General features: G+C 45.0%; 2 protein-coding genes across 2 annotated transcripts in view; both read right to left on the reverse strand.

Annotated features, from left to right (window-relative positions):
* Nucleotides 1-1,706, reverse strand: part of LOC119975672 (deleted in malignant brain tumors 1 protein-like) — a 238,242-nt gene extending 236,536 nt beyond the window's left edge. Inside the window, 2 exon segments of the mRNA XM_038815454.1 lie at nt 1,084-1,398; nt 1,601-1,706. Of these exon segments, the coding sequence (XP_038671382.1) occupies nt 1,084-1,398; nt 1,601-1,706 (421 nt within the window).
* A 447-nt stretch (nt 1,707-2,153) lies between these two features.
* Nucleotides 2,154-15,907, reverse strand: part of LOC119975673 (antigen WC1.1-like) — a 70,737-nt gene continuing 56,983 nt past the window's right edge. Inside the window, exons 4-5 of the mRNA XM_038815455.1 lie at nt 9,649-9,966; nt 2,154-2,191 (exon numbers count right to left, since the gene is read on the reverse strand). Of these exons, the coding sequence (XP_038671383.1) occupies nt 2,154-2,191; nt 9,649-9,966 (356 nt within the window). The remainder of the gene's footprint in view (nt 2,192-9,648; nt 9,967-15,907) is intronic.

Below are 15,907 nucleotides of genomic sequence, written 5' to 3' on the forward strand. Positions count from 1 at the left end.
AAAAAGAGTGAGCTTTTGTGAAACGAATCGTTTTTGTTTCACCCATCACATCGCTTTTAAAATTTACACTACACTGTTGTGCGGCAGTGAAAGAGAACTTCCTGAAAGGAATGTGTTAAGAGCTAAGAGGAAAAACTAAACTCCGTTTGGAAAAGGTCTCCAATATTCTGAAAACACGAAGATGTAAACTATGGAGAAGCGATCAACTGAAGTGAAACTTCGGAATTTTGTTAAACCGCATGTCGTCAACCAAATATTACCTCGACTTCTTCTCAAAGGAAAGTTCTGGAATATCCGACGGTAAAGTAGAATGGATCTTCTGTTGATTCGCGTTGCCGAATTGTAAACAATCATAAGATCTGTGCGAGCAACACTGGCAGAGGGCAATCAGGCTTGTGGCGGGTTATCGAAATGCATTTCTCTAATACTGTTTTGGCGTTTACGTTCGAAATATATTACAATACAAATGGTGACAATGAACCTTTGAGAAATTCCGAATTTTATTGGAATTTAAATTTCGACGCTGTATTATTTTATTGTCTTACTATTCAGCTGTATATAATTTAAGTCATTATTTTAAATTGTTACTTACCTTACGAAAACGATGAATTAACTAATTGGATTTTCATGCAGAACATGATACTACCCACTGATTTGCAAGACAACTACAATCTGGTATGATACCGAGTATCAACGACTTTACCCTTGTATGTTATTGAGGTGTGGAAAAGGTGTTTGCGGCCTCCGTGACACTGCAGTTAGCACTGCTGCCTCAGAGCGCAAGAGACACGGGTTCAATTCCGACCTCAGGTAACTGATTGTGTGGGGTTCTCCCCTTGGGTTACTGCCTGGATTACCTCCGGATGTACAGTTTATGGGGATTGGCCATGCTAAATTTCCGTTACTGTCCAACGATCTGCAGGTTAGGTCGGGATAGACAGCTCTTTCATCGAGTTGTTACAGCCTGAATGGGCCGGACGCAGTATGCTATGGAATGCTTTGAATTTATAAGAACACTTGCACGGGGTTTAGGCTCTCTGTGTTCCCACATTATGCAGATGTAGGAATAAATGGAACACTTACCGGAACAAATAACACTGACATCATTCCTGTGCGTGCAATCCTGTCGATTTCTTGGTGTAACGGGGCAGTCCCAGAGAATGGCTTCGTTACCTTGACATTCATAGAAATCCTGCCATATGGGTCCTGTGCCCTCTCCAAAGTGAGCCCCTCCTTGGACTGATATCACGTCACCACATTTCAATGATGTGCAAACCACACGGGCATCCTGTGTATCCCAATTGAAGTCACACACTGTCCCCCAGGTGTCTCCGTACTGTATCTCTAACCTTCCCGAGCAGGCGTCAGCTCCACCAACAAGTCTCGGCTCCTTGTGTCCTGTTGAATGATAGCAGGTGGTAAAATATTTTCAAGGTCACAGTTTAACACAGTTAAATCGACAGCATTATTTGCTAAAATTGCAAGTTCTATCGCCACAGAATAGTAACAAAGCGTTCTTTTGCGGGAGCAGGCTTTTTGAACTCTGAAGATAATCTCCACCCTGGAACTGCTGCGAATGACGTAAGGGCTAAATTGTTACTATGACTGATATAATTTTGTGTCCAAAACTGTTTTAATCTCTCATGAATGACAACTCTTCCGTCTCCCCGCTTGACCCACAATACAGGTTCTCCAAGTGACTGCATGGGTTTTGTCTCGGCGCTCTGGTTCCCTGCAGCAAGTCTAGAAAGAGATTTTTTCTTCTATTTTGAAATAAATTTAGAGTACCCAATTTTTTTTTTCCAAATTAAGGCAGAATTTAGTGTGCCCAATCCACCTAACTGCACATCATTGGGTTGTGGGGTGAAACCCACGGAGGCACGAGGAGAATGTGCAAAGTCCACACGGACAGTGACCCAGGGCCGGGATTCGAACCTGTGTCCTCAGTACCGCAGTCCCAGATCTAACCACTGCACCACGTGCCGCCCTTTGAGTTGGACATTTTGAATTCTCCCTCAGTGTCACCGAACAAGCGCCGTAGTGTTGCGGCTAGTGGATTTTCACAGTAACTTAATTGCAGCGTCAATGTACGCCGAGTTGTGACAGTAAGAAAGATTATTCATATTCCGATTGAAACATTACAATATACAATGTTATTCCCCATATTCGACAGTTAAAACAATCGTGTCATCTACAAAAAGTTCCGGAATTGTTCTTAGAAATTGTGGTTCAGAATAAGGACGCCAGTATGGGTTCGGTTTATGCCCTGCATGAGGTAGACTTAGGACCTGACTCTGAGGTCGGTAGGCAATGGCTAGCCAGTCCTCACAAAAACTACCAACGATTTCATTCAGCGTGCAGGAATGGTTAGATCATGACACAAGAACGAAACCTTCGAGGACAACATGCTATCAACCCATAGTTTAAATACTTGCGTTTTACATTACGGGCACAGAGTGGGGATACGGTGGCGTCATGGTTATGCCAATAGGCTGATAATTCAGTGAGTCACGCTCTGGGGACATGGGTTCAAAGAGTGCGAGAGAAGGCTGGAGTCGAAAAGACTGCGAGAAAAGCCGGGAGTCTAAATGAACGCGTGAGGAACTGAGAGATTTCAAAGTGCGCAAGAGGCACCAGGAGTCGAAAAGAGCATCAAACATACAGTGCAGAAGGAGGCCTTTTGGCCCATTGAGTCTGCACCGACCCACTTAAGCCCTCACTTCCACCCTATCCCCGTAACCCAGTAAACCCTCGTAACCTTTTTCGTTTGGTCACTCAGGGCAATTTGTCATGGAAAATCCACCTAACCTGCACGTCTTTGGACTGTGGGAGGAAACTGGAGCACCCGGAGGAAACCCATGCAGACACGGGGAGAACGTGCAGACTCGGGACAGACAGTGATCCAATGGGGAACTGAACCTGGGACGCTGGCACTGTGACGCCACAGTGCTATCTATATGTGCTACTTTACTGCCGGTTGGGGGAGAGTACCTGGTTGCTTTGTTACTGGAAGTGGTCACACCCCATAGATAAAGTACCTCAAATTCGGCAAGTGGTTTGGGTGTGGCTGCGAGTTGGGCAGTCGAGTAAATCTGAATTAAGCAAGGGAGGAGCCTCGGCCCTTGACCTTGTCCAACAAGTACAAGGAACTTTCTCCCTGTGTGCAGGAGATAATGGACTGTCGGAAGGATGGGCAAGCTGACCACTGCATCACGGTACAGAATGTCATTGAAGTGGGGGAGCAAAAAGACAAGTGTTAGTTGTCGGGGAATATATAATTGAGGGAACTAATCGGATCATTTGCAAGCAGGATGGAGAGCGCGGTTCGTATGTTGCCTTCCCATTGTCAGGGTGAAAGGTTATTCGAGAGGGAGGGGGACGATCCAGTTGTTGTGGTCGACGTGGCGACAAACACAACAGGCAAGACTAGGAATGAGGACCTGTTGTTGGAATATCAGGAATTGGGAAAAAGTGGGCGGGATCCTCCTGCGATCGGAGAATCCTGCCCGAGGTCAATGGAGTTTTCCATTGTCGCCATGTCGCCCGTGGCATTCTTTGCGGCTGGCGGGATGGAATAATCCAGACCAAAATTAAAGAACGGGTCCTCAGTCCCCAAATATCAGCATTACTATCCGAGCCACGTGGGGTTTCATTTCATGGGGCATGGCATCAGTATTGGGACATGAGGGATCTGTACCATTGGTACAGTTTCCACACGAACTGATCTGGAAGCACTGGTCGTGCTGAAAAGATAAATAGGATGGTCAAATGGAGTTTTTTTCGAGCAATTAGGGTGGGGGAGGAGAGGGAAGGGTAAAGCTACAAGAAGTATGATTAATACGAAGCAAAGCAGCAGGTCAGCATGTAAGAAAAAGGCAGAGGTTATTAGGGTGAAGGGGCAGGGCCATTCTTACGACTATGGAGGGGAAAGGAAACGTAAAACATCAAAGTGAAATGTGACTGGGAGTCAATATTGAGAGTCAATACTGGGAATGAGGCTGAGTTTTATCAGAGATTAATATAAGTAGGTCAGAATGTGTGAACAGCGTGTTGCACTAGAATGTCCTGCAGGGGAAAAAACAACGTAGTAGAACATATTTAAAACCCTTGTATCTAAATGCACGCAGTATATTGAATAAGGTCAATGAGCTAACAGCACAAATAGAGACAAATGGGCATGATTTGGTGGGGATAACTGAAACATGGTTGCCCTAGGCTACTTAGTATTTCGAAACGACAGACAGAACGCAGCAGGAGGTGGAGTTGGTTTACTGGATAAAGATGGCATCAAGTCTGGATTTAAAAATGAGAATGTTGAATCGATCTGGCTGGATATAAAAAATAACGGGAAAAAATCTCCTTGGTTGGCGTAATTTACAGGCCCCCGAGCAATACTTCCAACGGGTGGGGCATAGTATAAACCACGAGATAATGAGGGCTTCTGAGAAGGGCACAACGGTAGGCATGGGTGATTTAAATATGCATATTGACTGGATTAATCAAATTGACAATGGTAGCCTACGAGGGAAATTTCATAGAGTGCATGAAGCATTGTTTCTTACAGAAGTATGCTATGGAGCCAATCAGGGAGCAGGCTATTTTACGTAATGATGGAAATTTGATAAATAGTCTTGACGTTAAGGATCCTCTTGGAAGGAGTGATCACAGTATCAAATTTAGACTGAGCGAGCGAAGACAGAGTGCCATACTAGTGTGTTAGCATTGGGCAGAGGTAGTTATACAAGTCTGAGGAAAGAGTTGTCCCAAGAAGACTGGGCACAGATAATTGAGGGAAGGACAATTGAGGAAAAATGGCAGATATTCAGGGAGATATTAAATGCCACTCAATTAAATTACACTCCTCAAAGGAAGAGGAATATTAAAGGGAAGAAAAGCGTTCCATGGCTAAACAACGATGTCAAGGAAGGCATGAAAGCAAAATCTAGGGCATGGCATAAGGTAAAAACTAGTCATAAGCTGCAGGAAAGGGAGAACGTGCAGCTTCCAAAAAGATACTCAAAGTAAAATCAAAATCGGAGCAGCAGGGTAGCATGGTGGTTAGCATAAATGCTTCACAGCTCCAGGGTCCCAGGTTCGATTCCCGGCTGGATCACTGTCTGTGTGTTTGTTGGGTTACGGGTATAGGGTGGATACGTGGGTTTGAGTAGGGTGATCATGGCTCGGCACAACATTGAGGGCTGAAGGGCCTATTCTGTGCTGTACTGTTCTATGTTCTATGTTCTAAAAGAGGTAAACTGAACAATGAAATTAAGGCTTATGTAACATACAAAGCGGAAGAGAATAGAGAGAATAAATGTTGGTCCTTTAGAGGACGACACTGGTGAGGTAATAATGGGGTACATTGAAATGGCGGATTCACTAATATTGGTTGAAAATCATTTTTAAAAATCCAAAATCTACAGATACTGCAGAGGAACTTGGTGCAATAACCCTCACTCAGGAGATGATAGCGAATAACTGATGGGATTAAGGACAGATATGTCTCCGGAACATAATCGCCTGCACCATAAGATATTAAGGCAGCAGAGATAGTGGGCACATTTTGTATGATATTTTAGTATTCCCTGAATTCTGAAAGGGTCCTGGTGGAGGGACACACGCTAACGTGATGCCCCAATCAAAAAGGGAGAGAGGTGTCAAGTAGGAAACTATAGACCAGTTAGCTTGACCTCTCTGGTGGGGAAGTTGCCGGAATCAATAATTAAGGAGATGGCTGAACATTTGAAAAGACAAAGATGAATCCACCATTATCAGCATGCTTTTATGATGGGTAAGTGATGCTTGACAAACTTGCTTGAGTTCTTTGAGAACGTAGCTAGCAAGGTGGATAATGGTGAACATGTGGATGAGGTACATCTAGACTTGCAGAAGGCGTTTGATATGGTGCCAAATAAAAGGCTGATCAGAAGTTGATATCTCAGGGGATTTGGGATAGAGTACTACATTGGATTGAGGATTGACTGACTGGCAGAAAGCAGAGGGTGGGGATAAATGTGTCCTTCTCCAACTGCGAACTATAACCAGCCAGGTGTTCAGGGGTCAGTCGTTAGAACTCAACTGTTTACAATTTTTATAAATGTTCTTCAAGCAGTTAGAGAGTGTAACATAGCAAAATTTGCGGCTGATAATAAAATAGATAGGCAAGCAGGAATTGAAGAGGAGATGAAGATTTTACAGATGGATATAGATAGCCTCGGAGATTAGGCCAAAGTTTTACAGGTGGAGTTTCATGTGGATAAGTGTGCGGTTATCCATTTTGCCCTATAATAGATAGCAAGTTCTTATATAAATGGGAAGCATATTCAAGGAATGCCTGGGCAGAGGGATCTGGGTGAATTTGTTCATGAATTGCAGAAAGTCGATATGCAAGTCCAGCATGTAATTAAAAAGGCAAATGGAATGTTCGCGTTAATTGTAAAAGGACTGGAGTATAAAAGTGGAGAAGTGATGTTGTAATTGTATAGCATGTTGGTGAGTCCACATCTGAAGTATTGTGTTAAGTTTCGGCTCCTTATTTGAGGAAGGATGTGGTGCGATTGGAGGCGGTTCGGAGGAGGTTCTGCAGATTGATTCCAGGGATGATAGGGTTGACATATGACGAGAGGTCAAACAGTTTGGGCACATACACAGTCTGCCTACTTGTGACTGCAGACCAAGACAATGAAGTTGAATTTTAACTGCCTTCTGAATTGCCCGGGCAAGCTTCTAAATTCAAGGACATCAGTGATAGGCAAACATTGCAGGCACAGCTACGCCCAGATCCCATGGAAGAATGTTGTTGTTACACTACACTTAATAAATTTTCATGCAAAAATAACGTGTCACTGTATAAGTGTCATCGATTCACTGCTTGTTACTGCAGAAATAATCCAGTTGTAAATGGTGATTGAATTAAAATCATTTGTCCAGGCACCATCGCCGCTGTCACAGAGGAAACATTAATGCGGCTTTATTTAAAACCAGAGGAAGGTTGCTCCTCTACTTTGTGCTGATCGAACAGCAACAACTTCTAGACGTGATTGTGTAATTCGAAAAAGCATTATATTTATATATTTAGGAAGAGTTAAATGGTGCTTTTATTTTTCCTTCTGATTCGTCAACGTGAGGTCAATAAGTTGCACTAATTTAAAATTGGACGCTGTTGATCAAATTCTGTAGTTGAATGGTATGAGTTCATGCACAAATGAAATGTAGAAAATGCAAAGCCAACATGTCCCCGTAAAGATAAAGGGCGGGGCGAACGGTCTCAGAGACCCCTACACACAAAGCATATACAGGATTGTAAAAGGAAACGAGGGGATTCTTACCGCAGATTCAGGAGGTTTAAAACAGTGGATGCCCAAGAGGAGTATTGAACATGCAGGAGAGGAATCAAAAAAAAATTAGGAGAACAAAGATGGGCCATGAAAATTCCTCGCAAGCAAAGTAATGGAAAATTTGCAGGCAAGTTAAGGGCAAGCGGGTAAGCAGGAAAACAGTGGGACTCATTAAGTAACAAAATGTTAAACTCTGTGGAGTCAAAACACGTAGATTGTTATGTTCTTATGTTCTTATGTTTACTCATGTGTATTTGAAATCCGTGACAACAATAATCTTTCTTGATGTTACGAGTCGTTTACATTAATGCTGCAATGAATTACTGTGAAAATACACTAGAAAATACAATGGTGCCTGTTACGGTACACTGGGAGAGAATTCAGAATGTCCAATTCACCTAACAAGTGTATATTTAGGGACTTGTGGGAGGAAACTGGAGCAGCTAGAGGAAGCCCACGCAGACACGGGAAGCATGTGCATACTCCACACCGACAGTGGCCCAAGCCCGGACTCCAACAAGGGTGCCTGGTGCTGTAAAGCAATAGTGCTAACTGCTGTGCTGCCATACCATCCATGATCATTGTGGAGAATGAACATTAGGGCATCTGAAGCAGGTATGGGTTCTATCATGAAATTGAACAGATTAGAACTGAGAGGAAGGAGGTGTTAGCGATTTTAGCGGGCCTGAAATTGGAAACACCACCTACCCAAATGATATGTATGCTAGACTGCTGTTGGTGGCAAAGTAGGAGATTGCAGGAACTCAATCGGTAATTCCCAAATCCTCTCTGACCGCAAGAGAGGTGGCAGAATACTGGGCGACATATAACATTGTTCAATTATTTTAGAAGGGAAGTAGGTGAAAAACAGGTAATTACAGGCCAATTGGTCTAACATCAGAGGCAGGGAAATTATTGGAGCAAACTCTGAGGGACAGAATTAATCTCCAGTTGGAGAGGCAAGGATTAATCCAGGATAGTCAGAGAGGCTTTGTCAGTGATGATCCTATCTATAAAACTTGAACGAATTTTTTGAGGAGTCGACTAGGTATGTATATTGTAGTAGGGTAGTTGATATAACCTGCATGGACTTCAGTAAACCTGTTGACAATGGTCCAACCGCATGGGAGACTGGTAGATAAGGTACGAGCCATTGAGTTGCAGGGTAATTTGGCAAATTGGATCCAAGGTGGCTTATTGGCAGGAGACACAGCGCAATGATCGAAGGCTGTTTTTGTTATTGCAACCCTGAGTCCGGTGGGCTACCTCGGGGTTGTGGGCTGTCCTCCTTGCAGTTTGTAGCGTACATAATAATATAGATGTGAATGTGGAGGGCATCATTAGTAAATTCGCACATGCCACAAAAATTGATAATGTGGTAAATAGCGAAGAGGAAAGCCTTAGATTACAGAAGGATATAGATGGGCTCAGTAGATGGCTTTAACAGTAGCAAATTAAATTTAACACAGAAAAGTATGAATTGATGAATTTTGGAGGGACGGATAATACAAGGACATCGATAATGCATAGGAGGAAGCTAGGAAGTACAGAGGTCCGTATGGAACGCGGGGTCCATTCCAAAGATAGCTGAAGGGAGAAAGACAAGTGGATCAGGTGATTAAAACCTTGTCTTTTATAGCCGAAGAACTGACTATAAGACCAGGGAAGTTTTAATGAAGGTGTATAAAACGCTGGTTAGGCTACAGCTAGAGAACTGTGTGCAGTTTTATCGCCACACTATAGGAATGATGTGGTTGCACGAGAAAGGCTGCAAATGGTCATCACGGGGATGCTGTCTAGGCTGGAGTGTTTCAGCTGTGAGGAGATGTTGGTCAGGCTGGGTGGTTTTCATTGGATGAGAGAAGACTGGGGAGTACCTGACGCAAGTGTACAGAATTATGAGGGGATTATATAGGAAGAAACGTTTCTCCTAAGAACAGCGGTCAACAACCATTAAGCGTAGATTTATGATCAGAAGCAGGAGATTTAGAGGTGAATAAGGTAAAAGTATTTTCAACCAGAGGGTGTTGGGAATCTGGAAATCCCTGCCTGAAAGGGCGATAAAGGCGGGAACCCTCATAACATTTAAGAAGTATTTCCATGATAACTTCAAATGCGATAGTACAGAGGGCTACGGGACAAGTGCTAGAAATTGAACTGAAGTGAATTAGAATACATAGATGTTTGAAGCTCGGTGCAGACACGATGGGTCAAAGGGCCTCTTTCTGTGTTCAAAACCCCCCGACTCTATTCCGCCATGAAATTGTGTTATATTGCCAAATTTTGTGAATATTAAAGACTGGAGAGTTACCTGCACAAATTACACCGGCTGCCTCCTCTTCCAGGGAACAGTTATTGTGAGCCAACGGTTTCAATTCACACTTCCACGGGTTGTCCTCGGTGCCGTTGCAGTGGACTTCAACATTTAGTATGGGCCACTGGCCAGCCCCAAATTGGGAATTTCCTGATGCAGACACAGCCTCGCCGCAGCCCAGGTACTTACATGAAACACGAGCGTCATTCATATCCCACATTCGACCGCAGATAGCACGCCAGTTGCCAAAGTTACGGGCTTGAACGCGCCCCGCACAGGGACTCCGTCCACCTTCAAGGATCGCATTTTGCTCCGCTATGTTTTGGAAAGAATGCATTTTAAAATAATTTGCATTAGGGCTGTTGCATCGATTTGGGACTCTGAGAGCTGAATGTTCGCTTCGGGAAAGGAAACAATTTTTTTTCTATGGCACATTGAAACTGTCACTCGCTGGATTTGACTAGGCCACCGTTAATTTCGTCCCTTTTTTATTCCAATTTATCTGAACTATATGTATTCTGAGCTTTCTTGAAGTTGGATTTCCCTAATTATGTGTTCTCTCCTGGATTTTTCCAAGTTCCTTTCTCCAGTCAACCAAAACTTATGAGCCAATAATCATTGTCTCCTAAGTGTTCCCCACACAAACATTAGATGCACGTGACCCATCTCCTGCCCAGGAAGCATAACCAGCAGTGCGTTCTTTCTGGCTGAATCGGAAACATACTGATGTTAAAAATTGACCAGAACATAGCTGAGGGACCTATGCATCTTCCCGCTTTGTGTACGATCTCAGTCTACATTAGCGTAATTAAAGTCCCCACTATGAACATTTTATCATAATCAGAGAATTTACAGTGCAGAAGGAGGCCATTCGGCCCATACAGTTTGCATCAGCCCACAACCCCACGTACGTCCACACCTCTACCCTACCCCGTAACCCAGTAACTCCACCTAACCTTTCTGGACACTAAGGGCAGATTAGCACTGCCAATCCACCATAGCTGCACAACTTTGGACTGTGGGAGGAAACTGAAGCACAGTTTGCACTGAGTGCTGAGCTTGTTGCATTTGAGTGCTACAGTGAGAGTTTGGTGACTAAGGGAGTGCTGAACCTGTTGCATTTGAGTGCTACAGTGAGAGTTTGGTGACTGAGGGAGTGCTGAACTTGTTGTATTTGAGTGCTGCAGTGAGAGTTTGGTGACTGAGGGAGTTAGGTGAAGAGGGCGTAAGGTGTTTCTTACATTTAATTTCCTATATTTATCAAAGAGCGTGAAGGGAGCCAGGAGTTTAGAGTACAGCTGACTGGAAGCAGAGTCGGAGGGCGGAGGTCCAGTTGGTCCACGGGGCAGCGAATTCTGTAAAGTAAATGGGGATGGAGGCTTGGGCAGTTGCATGCTCCTCCTGTAGGATGTGGGTGGTGAGGGATACCACTGGTGTCCCCGCTGACTATACCTGCGGAAAGTGCATCCAACTCCAGCTCCTCAGAAACAGTGTTAAGGAACTGGAGCTGGAGCTGGATGAACTTCGGATCATCCGGGAGGCAGAGGGGGTTATCGAGAAGAGTTACAGGGAGGTAGCCACACCCAAGGTACTGGACAAGAGTAGCTGGGTTACAGTCAGGGGAAAGAAAACTAACAGGCAGACAGTGCAGGGATCCCTGGTGGCCATTCCCCTTCAAAACATGTATACCGTTTTGGATGCTGTTGGGGGGGATGACCTACCGGGGGAAGGCCCCAGCGGCCAGGTCTCTGGCACTGAGTCTGGATCTGGGGCTCAGAAGGGAAGGGGGAGCATAGCAAAGCAATAGTAATAGGAGATTCAATGGTTAGGGGAATAGATAGGAGATTCTGTGGTCGCGGGCGAGACTCCCGAAAGGTATGTTGCCTCCCGGGTGCCAGGGCCAGGGATGTCTTGGATCGTGTCTTCAGGATCCTAAAGGGGGAGGGTGAGCAGCCAGAAGTCGTGGTGCACATTGGTACCAACGACGTAGGTAATAAAATGGTGTGGAGGTAATAAACAGGTTTAGGGAGTTAGGCTGGAAGTTAAAGGCCAGGACAGACAGAATTGTCATCTCTTGTTTGTTGCCGGTGCCACGTGATAGCGAGGCAAGGAATAGGGAGAGAGTGCAGTTGAACACGTGGCTGCAGGAACGGTGTAGGAGGGTGGGCTTCAGGTATTTGGATAATTGGAGCGCATTCTGGGGAAGGTGGGACCTGTACAAGCAGGACGGGTTGCATCTGAACCAGAGGGGCACCAATATCCTGGGGGGGGGGGGGGTGTTCTAGTACTCATCGGGAAGGTTTAAAATAATTTGGCTGGGGAATGGGAAACGGATTTGTAGTCCAGCAACTAAGGAGGCCGATATTCAGGACGGCAAAGCACGTAGTGATGCAGTGGGGGGGAAGGTAACACTGACAAAGGAGAGTACTTGCAGGCAAGGAGATGGGTTGAAGTGTGTATACGTTAATGAAAGAAGCATCAGGAATAAGGAGGGTGAACTTAAGGCATGGATCGGTACTTGGGGCTACGATGTGGTAGCCATCACGGAAACTTGGATAGAAGAGGGGCAGAAATGGTTGTTCGAGGTCCCTGGTTATAGGTGTTTCAACAAGATTAGGGAGGGTGGTAAAGGAGATAGGGGGGGTGGCATTGTTAATTAGAGATAGTTAAAGAGCTGCAGAAAGGCAGTTCCAGGGGGATCTGCCTACTGAGGTAATATGGGTTGAAGTCAAAAATAGGAAAGGAGCAGTCACCTTGTTGGGAGTTTTCTATAGGCCCCCCAAGAGCAGCAGAGATGTGGAGGAACAGATTGGGAAACTGATTTTGGCAAGGTGCAGGAGTCACAGGGTAGTAGTCATGGGTCACTTCAACTTCCCAAACATTGAGTGGAAACTCTTTAGATCAAATAGTTTGGATGGGGTAGTGTTTGTGCAGTATGTCCAGGAAGCTTTTCTAACACGGTATGAAGATTGTTCGACCAGAGGGGAGGCCATATTGGATTTAGTACTTGGTAATGAACCAGGGCAGGTGATCGATTTGTTAGTGGGGGAGCATTTTGGAGGTAGTGACCACAATTCTGTGACTTTCACTTTAGTTATGGAGAGGGATAGGTGCCTGCAACAGGGCAAGGTTTACAATTGGGGGAAGGGTAAATACAATGCTGTCAGACAAGAATTGAAGTGCAGAAGTCGGGAACATAGGCTGTCAGGGAAGGACACAAGTGAACTTGTTCAAGGAACATGTACTGCGTGTCTTTGATATGTATGTCCCTGTCAGGCAGGGAAGAGATGGTCGAGTGAGGGAACCACGGTTGACAAGAGAGGTTGAATGTCTTGTTAAGAGGAAGAAGGATACTTCTGTAAGGCTGAAGAAACAAGGTTCGGACAGGGTGCTGGAGGGATACAAGATAGCCAGGAGGGAACTGAAGAAAGGGATTAGGAGAGCTAAGAGAGGGCATGAAAAATCTTTGGTGGGTAGGATCAAGGAAAACCCCAAGGCCTTTTACACATACGTGAAAAATATGAGAATGACTAGAGCGAGGGTAGGTCCGATCAAGGACAGTAGCGGGACATTGTGTATTGAGTCTGAAGAGAAAGGAGAGGTCTTGAACAAGTATTTTTCTTCAGTATTTACAAACGAGAGGGGCCATATTGTTGGAGAGGACAGTGTGAAACAGACTGATAAGCTCGAGGAGATACCTGATAGGAAGGAAGATGTGTTGGGCGTTTGGAAAAACTTGAGGATAGACAAGTCCCCCGGGCCTGACGGGACATATCCAAGGGTTCTATAGGAAGCAAGAAATGAAATTGCAGAGCCGTTGGAAATGATCTTTTCGTCCTCGCTGTCAATAGGGGTGGTACCAGAGGATTGGAGAGTGGCGAATGTCGTGCCCCTGTTCAAAAAAGGGAATAGGGAAAACCCTGGGAATTACAGGCCAGTTAGTCATACTTCGGTGGTAGGCAAAGTAATGGAACGGGTACTGAGGGATAGGATTTCTGAGCATCTGGAAAGACACTGCTTGATTAGGGATAGTCAGCACGGATTTGTGAGGGGTAGGTCTTGCCTTACAAGTCTTATTGACTTCTTTGGGGAGGTAACCAACCATGTGGATGAAGGTAAAGCAATGGATGTAGTGTACATGGATTTTAGTAAGGCATTTGATAAGATTCCCCATTGTAGGCATGGGATAGTGGTAAATTTGACCAGTTGGATAACAAACTGGCTAACCGATAGAAGACGGAGAGTGGTGGTGGATGGCAAATATTCAGCCTGGAGCCCAGTTTCCAATGGAGTACCGCAGGGATCAGTTCTGCGTCCTCAGCTGTTTGTGATTTTCATTAACGACTTGGATGAGGGAGTTGAAGGGTGGGTCAGTAAATTTGCAGACGATACGAAGATTGGTGGATTTGTGGATAGTGAGGAGGGCTGTTGTCGGCTTCAAAGAGACATAGATAAGATGCAGAGCTGGGCTGAGAAGTGGCAAATGGAGTTTAACCCTGACAAGTGTGAGGTTGTCCATTTTGGAAGGACAAATATGAATGTGGAATACAGGGTTAACGGTAGGGTTCTTGGCAAAGTGGATGAGCAGAGAGATCTTGGGGTCTATGTTCATAGATCTTTGAAAGTTGCCAATCAAGTGGATAGAGCTGTGAAGAAGGCCTATGGTGTGCTAGCGTTCATTAGCAGAGGGACTGAATTTAAGAGCCGTGAGGTGATGATGCAGCTGTACAAAACCTTGGTAAGGCCACATTTGGAGTACTGTGTGCAGTGCTGGTCGCCTCATTTTAGGAAGGGTGTGGAAGCTTTGGAAAAGGTGCAAAGGAGATTTACCAGGATGTTGCCTGGAATGTAGAGTAGGTCATACGAGGAGAGTTTGAGGGTGCTAGGCCTTTTCTCACTAGAATGAAGAAGAATGAGGGGCTACTTGATATAGATTTATAAGATGATCAGGGGAATAGATAGAGTAGACAGTCAGAGACTTTTTCCCCGGGCGGAACACACCATTACAAGGGGACATAAATTTAAGGTAAATGGTGGAAGATATAGAGGGGATGTCAGAGGTAGGTTCTTTACCCAGAGAGTAGTGGGGGCATGGAATGCACTGCCTGTGGAAGTAGTTGAGTCGGGAACGTTAGGTACCTTCAAGCGGCTATTGGATAGGTACACGGATTAGGGTAGAATAATGGAGTGTAGATTAACTTCTTCTTAAGGGCAACACGGTAGCATTGTGGTTAGCACAATTGCTTCACAGCTCTAGGGTCCCAAGTTCTATTTCGACTTGGGTTACTGTCTGTGTGGAGTCTGCACATCCTTCCTGTGTGTGCGTGGGTTTCCTCCGGGTACTCCGGTTTCTCCCACAGTCCAAAGATATGCAGGTTGGGTGGATTGGCCATGATAAATTGCCCTTAGTGTCCAAAATTCTATGATTAACCTAGGACAAAAGTTTGGCACAACATCGTGGGCCGAAGGGCCTGTTCTGTGCTGTATTGCTCTATCTATCTATCTGTTTGAAACCTACTGTGTGGATTCTGCACATCCTCCCCGTGACTGCGTGGGTTTCCTCCGGGTTCTCTGGTTTCCTCCCACAGTCCAAAGATGTGCAGGTTGGGTAGATTGGCCATGAAAAATTGTCCGAAATTCTTTGATTAACGTAGGACAACATTTTAGCGCAACATCGTGGGCTGAAGTGCCTGTTCTGTGCTGTATTTTCTCTATCTACGCAGAAAGTGCAAACTCCACACAGACAGTGACCCAAGCCGGGAATCGAACCTTGGACCTTGGAGTTCTGAAGCAATCGTGTTAACCACTGTGCTACCGTGCCGCCTATATACCTCTCTGTAATTCCTTGAAAATATATTTCTTACGCATTTTTGGCTCCTAGCACACGGCTAAATCGCTGGCTTTGAAAGCAAACCAGGGCAGGCCAGCAGCACGGTTCAATTCCCATACCAGTTCCCCGAACAGGCGCCGGATGTGGCGACTAGCGGCTTTTCACAGTAACATCATTTGAAGCCTTCTTGTGACAACAAGTGATTTTCATTTAATTTCATAGCCTTGAATGTAATAGCGTGCCGAGTACTCATCCAAGTACTTTTTAAAGATTCTGAGGTATCCGGCTTCCAACACCTCCCAGGGTGTGTATTCCACACCGTCACCACATTCTGGGTAAAAACGTTTTTTCCATAAATTTCTCCTAAACCTCCCTTCACTTTGAACTTGTGTCGCTTCGTAAGTGACACTTCAACTAGGGGGAAAG

Source organism: Scyliorhinus canicula, chromosome 13, assembly GCF_902713615.1.
Source record: "Scyliorhinus canicula chromosome 13, sScyCan1.1, whole genome shotgun sequence".
Classification (NCBI taxonomy): Eukaryota; Metazoa; Chordata; class Chondrichthyes; order Carcharhiniformes; family Scyliorhinidae; genus Scyliorhinus; species Scyliorhinus canicula.